This window comes from Orycteropus afer, unplaced genomic scaffold (genome assembly GCF_000298275.1).
Source record: "Orycteropus afer afer isolate SDZICR_OR568_19922 unplaced genomic scaffold, OryAfe1.0 scaffold00020, whole genome shotgun sequence".
Classification (NCBI taxonomy): domain Eukaryota; kingdom Metazoa; phylum Chordata; class Mammalia; order Tubulidentata; family Orycteropodidae; genus Orycteropus; species Orycteropus afer.
The window spans coordinates 5,680,926-5,686,820 of record NW_006921607.1 but is presented as its reverse complement, the minus strand read 5'-3'; the positions used below and the strand labels follow the sequence as shown (position 1 = coordinate 5,686,820).

Below are 5,895 nucleotides of genomic sequence, written 5' to 3'. Positions count from 1 at the left end.
CTCTTTTCTCATAATATACCTTGGAGATAGGTCCAATGTAGAGAGCTTCCTGGTCCTTTTTCAGAGCTGTATAGTATTCCACTGATGAATGATGTTTTCATCAGCCCCCTACTGCTGGACTTTTGGGACATGTCTGCCCCAAATTTGGGACATTTTCAGTTGTCTCCTATTAGACACATGGCTCTGATGAACAACCTTCCTTGTACTTGTTTTTTTTTTTTTGGGGGGGGGCAGTTTAAGTGGAGGATAAATCCTCAGGAGTGGGACACCCAGTCATGGATGTTTGCATTTGTTATTTTGAGATACATTGCCTAAGCTCCCTCCATTGAGGCTGTGCCTGTGTACCACCCTCCCAGCAGAGGAAGAGAAGAGCCACCAAACCCCCTGACCTTAGACTCTTTTTTCCCTTCTCTCTAGATGCAAGCCACCCTTCCGGCTGCTCCTGCAGGTGCCCTGTCCAAGAAGAAACGGCTAGAGTTGGACAGTGACCTAGACGCCAAGTGCCCCACCCAGAAACGAACTCGAAGCCAGCCCCAGCCCTGGCTGCCCCCCTGCCTGCTGCCCCTGAGCCCACCCCCTGCCCCAGATCCTGTACCTGCTGAGGCCACTGCCTCCCGGCTTGGGCCCTATGCCCTCCTGGAGCCTGAGGAGGGTGGGAGGGCATACCGTGCCATGCACTGCCCAACAGGCACTGAGTACACCTGCAAGGTACGTCCCCAGGGCCCACTCTGCCCTAAATCACAGTAGTCTGGAGGGGACCTTGGCTCCAGAGGGTTTCCAGGGGGTTGGGAGGTCCTGATATTCATTTATTCCTTCATTTATTAGAGAAGCAGCCCCCAATTCTCTGTCAGGCCCTGGACTGGGCTGAGGTCATAAAGGCAACCAGACATTGAAGGAATCCCAGCCCTTGAAGAATTCACAGCTTAGGCTCTGAATTCTGAATCAGGTAGAATTGGGAGAAGGGAGTTTCTAGTAGGGGAGAAGAGCTGTGCAAAGGCCTAGAGTGGAGTGAGCGTAGGGCCCGTCAGAGAATGCACAGGACGATGACTGGAGTGGAGAGGATGTGCAGAGAGGGGCAGGAGGTGGCCGTCGGTGGTGGCTGGTCGAGAAAGCACGAAGGAGCTTCTGCTGGGCTGTGGAGAGCCACTGGTTACACGGGAAGGGTGAGGTATGGTGGATGTCGGAACTCCTGGGATCCCCGAGGTCACTGGGTCTAACCCATGCCATTTTATAGTTGAGAAGACAGGTCAAGAGAGGAGAAGGGGCCATGCATGAGGTCACATGGCATTGGGCCTGGTCCCTAGGTCAAGGTCTGTTGTTGTTAGGTGCCATTGAGTTGATTCCAACTCATAGCAACCCCATGTGAGAGTAGAACTGCCCCACAGGGTTTCCTGGGCTGTAATCTTTGCAGAAGCAGAGCCCCAGATCTCTCTTCTGCAAAGCCACTGGGTGGGTTTGAACCTCTAACATTTTGGTTAGCAGCTGAATGCTTAACTGTTGTGTCATCAGGGCTGCTTGGGGCAAGGCTAAGGGTATAGCCGTGTGAGAATTCCTGGCAGGAGTTAGGAAATGGGCAGGGTCAAGGCCCCGTGAGGATCAAGCCCAAGCAGAATGTTGTCAGGTCACAGCCTAAAAGGACAGAGGTGAGAAGAGAGTATAGCACTAAGCATTTACTGCGTACCACATACCGCGAACTGTGTTGAGTGCTTAGTGTGCACTGTCCCCTTCAGTCTTCACACACCCTATGAAGTTGTTACGATCATTGTGCCCATTTTACAGGTAGAAGACACTGAGGCTCAGAAAGTTGTAGTTACTTGTCATATTGAAGAGCTAGGAGGCACTGGAGCTGGAATTAGGCCCAGGCAGGCTGAGCCCAGAGCTGTGTGTCTCATGCTAGGATGAGTGTTCTAGTCTAGGGGGCAGGCATCCCCCAGCACACAGGGGTAAGGAAGTTGAGGATCACGCAGGTTTCTAATGGGAAGGGCAGAAGGGCACCGGAGTCCCTTTGGGAATGAACAGAGAGACAGGGCAACTCCAGCCTCCAACAAGGGAGCAGCTCCTACTGATGGGGGTGCAGTAGGCAGAGGACAATCTGGACAGATGGCCCAGCTACCAGCTTTCTGGGCTCTGGGGCCCCTTCCCGCGGTGTCACAGGTTCTCAGTTCCCACTGGGGAGAGGAGTCCATGCCCAGAGGAACCACCAAAGCATGCAGAAGGCAGAAGGGTCATGCCTTCACAAGACCCTGACTCCTCAGAAATGTTTTTTGAGGGGGATCTTCTTGGGGGTGCTCACCCCTGTGCCAGCATAAACCCCAAGGGGTGGCCTACCATCCCCAGGTCACCTGGGGTGTTCTAGCCAGCATTAACATCCATCTTTGTCAATTATCACCTTTGTCATTAATTCAACAACCCCGTGTCACAGTGTCACCAAGCTGTGGCTTTAAGAGAGACAAAGCTCTGCTCCCATTCCCATTGAACCTGCGGGGAGACAGACAACAAACAAGTGGATAAGTAAAATCTGTGTCAGGTGATCCTAAGTGCCATGGAGAAAAATAAGGCTGGGAGCAGGGTGAGGGGGTGGGAAGGGTGGGGAGTGCAGGATATCATTTCACCTAGGGCAATCCAGGAAGACCACTCTGAGGAGGTGCCACAAGAGTGGCAAACCTGCATGAACTCAGGCGGCTGCCTATGTGAGTGTCCAGAGCAAGAGCTTCCAGGCAGCAGGAACAGCAAGTACCAGTGCAGACAGGAGAATGCACTTGCCTGAATTGAAAAGCAGAGTCTCTGTAGCACCCCAATTGCTTGCTTGTTTTTAAGTACCTACTTAAAAAAAATGATGCATTAAACACATATATCCTTTATTTATTGTTCTGTGTGACACAACCAAAAGAACATGCAAAGAGTCTAAAGTCAGACCAAGTCTGTGTCCCAGCTGTGCCTTCTATGGTTAGCTAGCTATATGGCTTCCTTCACTAAATCTCAGTTTTCTCATCTATAAAATGGAACACACCTTTTAAAGCTATGTTGAGATTTTGCTCCAATGTCCACAAAGCCCCTAGTACATTTCCTGCCAGTCTTGCCACCGCACCCGTCTTTCTCTCCCCACTCCTTCCCAGCTACACTGATCTTCAGCCGGGTGTCCAGAACAGGTCAAGTTCTTTCTCACCTCAAGGCCTTTGCACTGCCTGTGCCCTCTACCTGGAACATTCATCCCACGGGCATCTCCAAATCCTTCAAGTCACTTCCCCAGTGTCCCTTCTGGACCATACTTTCTAAAAACCAGTGTTCCCTTTCAAAATACCCTCTGTTCCAGCGTCTATCTTGGTTCCATTGCAACATTCATTAGAATTCATGAACAGTCTGTTGGCTTGTTTACTGTCTCCTGTATCGGACTGCAGGCACTAGGAGGGCAAGAGCCATGACTATCAGTCAGATTTGATCCCCAGTGCCTGGCACAGCTGGGTGGACCCTGTGTGGTGCAGGGTGAATGAAAGGGTGGGCAGTGGATCCTAGTGGGGCTAGCTCTGTTGACGATGAGCGTGACGTGACTTGTGGATTTCTGCTCTTCTGGATTTCCCCAGCTTGGAGGGTTACTGTTCTGTTTGGGTCACTTATTTTTGAGTTTCTGAAGTTTAACGATATACAGTATATAACGTAGTAGTTAAGAGCACAATGAGTTCAAATCCTGACTGTGTCTTGTTGACTTGTGGCCTTTCAGCTTCTGGAACTGTGGGATCAGATCATAGTACCTCTCTCAGGGCTGGTGGGTTGGTGGAGTGACTTGGTCTATGAAGCACACAGTGCTTGGCCCATGTAGGTGTCTAAAGGGTTGGCGCTGACTATTTGCAAGCCCAGCCCTCATGTCTCGTGTCCTCACCTCTGCTCCCCGTGTGCTTTGCCCACAGGTGTACCCAGCAAGTGAGGCCCTGGCTGTGCAGCAACCCTACGCACGGCTGCCTCCCCACGAGCACGTGGCACGGCCTGCTGAGGTCCTGGTGGGCACCCAGTTCCTCTACGCCTTTTTTGCACGTCCCTATGGGGACATGCACACCCTGGTGCGCCGCCGCCGCCGCCTCCCTGAGCCTGAGGCCGCTGCGCTCTTCCGCCAGATGGCCGCCACCCTGGCACACTGTCACCAGCACGGTCTAGTCCTGCGGGATCTCAAACTGTGTCGCTTTGTCTTCACCAACCGTGAGAGGTGAGTGTGGCCGTGGGGGTCTACCCACCAACACGCCAAAGAGGTGGGCTGGGACAGGGAAACTGAGGCCTAGACAGGCAAGGTAACTTATGCAAGAAGAGAAGCCTGGACTAACATGTAGTTCCTGGGAAAAGTTGCCCAGTCCCATTAGAAGCCCCTTGGGGTGAGCACTGAGTTGTGATACTAATAGTAGCTGACAGTACTGATTGGCCTGGATCCTTACACATATGAGGTAGATACCATTATTGTCCCATAAAATAGATGAGGAAACTGAGCCCCAGAGAGGTTAAGTAACCTGCCCAAGATCCCACAGCTAAATGGTAGAATGAGGATTCAAACCCAGATCTGACTCCAGAGCTGAGCACTAATTCATGTCGAGCTTGAGAGGCAGGTGGCCCGGATGCCTGGCTGGGCTTTCTCTGACTTTAGATGACTCTGGGTGACTTAGGGCATCTCAGTTCACCCATTGGTAGGGGAAGGGCTGGACTGTCAGGATGGTTCCAGGATTCCAAGTCTGCAGATGGGCCCTGAGGTTCCAACTCATGTGGAAACCATTTCTGTCAGACTGACAGTCAATGATTTTTCAGTAGAAGGGAACCTCAGACTGCTTCCTGCTGGTGGGGGCAGGGAGCGGAGCCGGCGTCCTGCCCTCTCCTCAGGCTCCTGGTGTGTGGATGCATCAGCCTCCTGGTACACACGAACATCAACCAGGGCCACCCATTTCATTTCCTGATTCTTTTGCAGGGAGAAGAGGGTGACCCTGTAGCATTTTTTAAACTTAGACTTTCAGAGAAGTTGCGAAAAGGGCTCAGAGAGTTCCCATATACTCTTCACTGAGTTCCCCTGATGTTAACATCTTACAAACCGTAATACAATGATCAAAACTAAGAAATTAACCTTGTTATAATACTATTAAGGAGCCCTTGGTGGCACAATGGTTAAGTACTCATTTGCTAACCAAAAGGTTGGTAGTTCAAACCCACCAGTCACTCTACCAGAGTCAAAAACCTGGAGATGTACTCCTGTAAAGATTTATAGCTTAGGAAACCCCATGGGGCAGTTCTCCCTGTCCTATAGGGTTGCTATGAGTCAGAATCGAATCAACACACAACAACAACAACATTATACTATTAACTAAACCACAGACTTCATTCAGATTTCTCTAGTTTCTTTTCTCCCCCAGAATCCAATCTAGGATCTCACTGTGCTTTTAGTTGTTATATCTCCTTAACCTTTTCATGACCGAATTTTCTGCTTTGAATTCTCTGCTGATGCCATGTGTTTTCAGTAATAGAAAGCATGGTGAAATCAAAGAAAACAAACATTTTTTTAGAGTAATAGGAATTTTGATACAATTATGTGGGTCATCTGTGTCCTAAGTGGACTCTGGTGGTATCATTGGTAGAGTGAGGCTCATTTTTTCAGTCATGTAGTTATACAGGTCCCCACCGGTGGTAGCATGTATTACAACTGGGAGAGCAGCTTCCCAAGAAACCTGAGAGGCTGAAACTGTTGGTGGGCAGTATATGTCCCATGAGTTACAGAAGGGTTTTTAAAAAACCCAGTTGTTATGGAATTGATTCCTATTCATGGGGACCCCATGTGTGCAGGCAGAACTGTGTTCCAAGGTTTTCAATGGTTGTCATGTTCCAGAAGTAGACTGCCAAGTCTTTCAGTTAACAGCCAAGAACTTAACC

General features: G+C 50.2%; 1 protein-coding gene across 1 annotated transcript in view; it reads left to right on the top strand.

The window, feature by feature from the left end:
* Nucleotides 1-417: 417 nt before the first annotated feature.
* Nucleotides 418-5,895, top strand: part of TRIB3 (tribbles pseudokinase 3) — an 18,899-nt gene continuing 13,421 nt past the window's right edge. Inside the window, exons 1-2 of the mRNA XM_007934514.1 lie at nucleotides 418-708; nucleotides 3,906-4,198. Coding sequence (XP_007932705.1) covers nucleotides 418-708; nucleotides 3,906-4,198 — 584 coding nt within the window. The remainder of the gene's footprint in view (nucleotides 709-3,905; nucleotides 4,199-5,895) is intronic.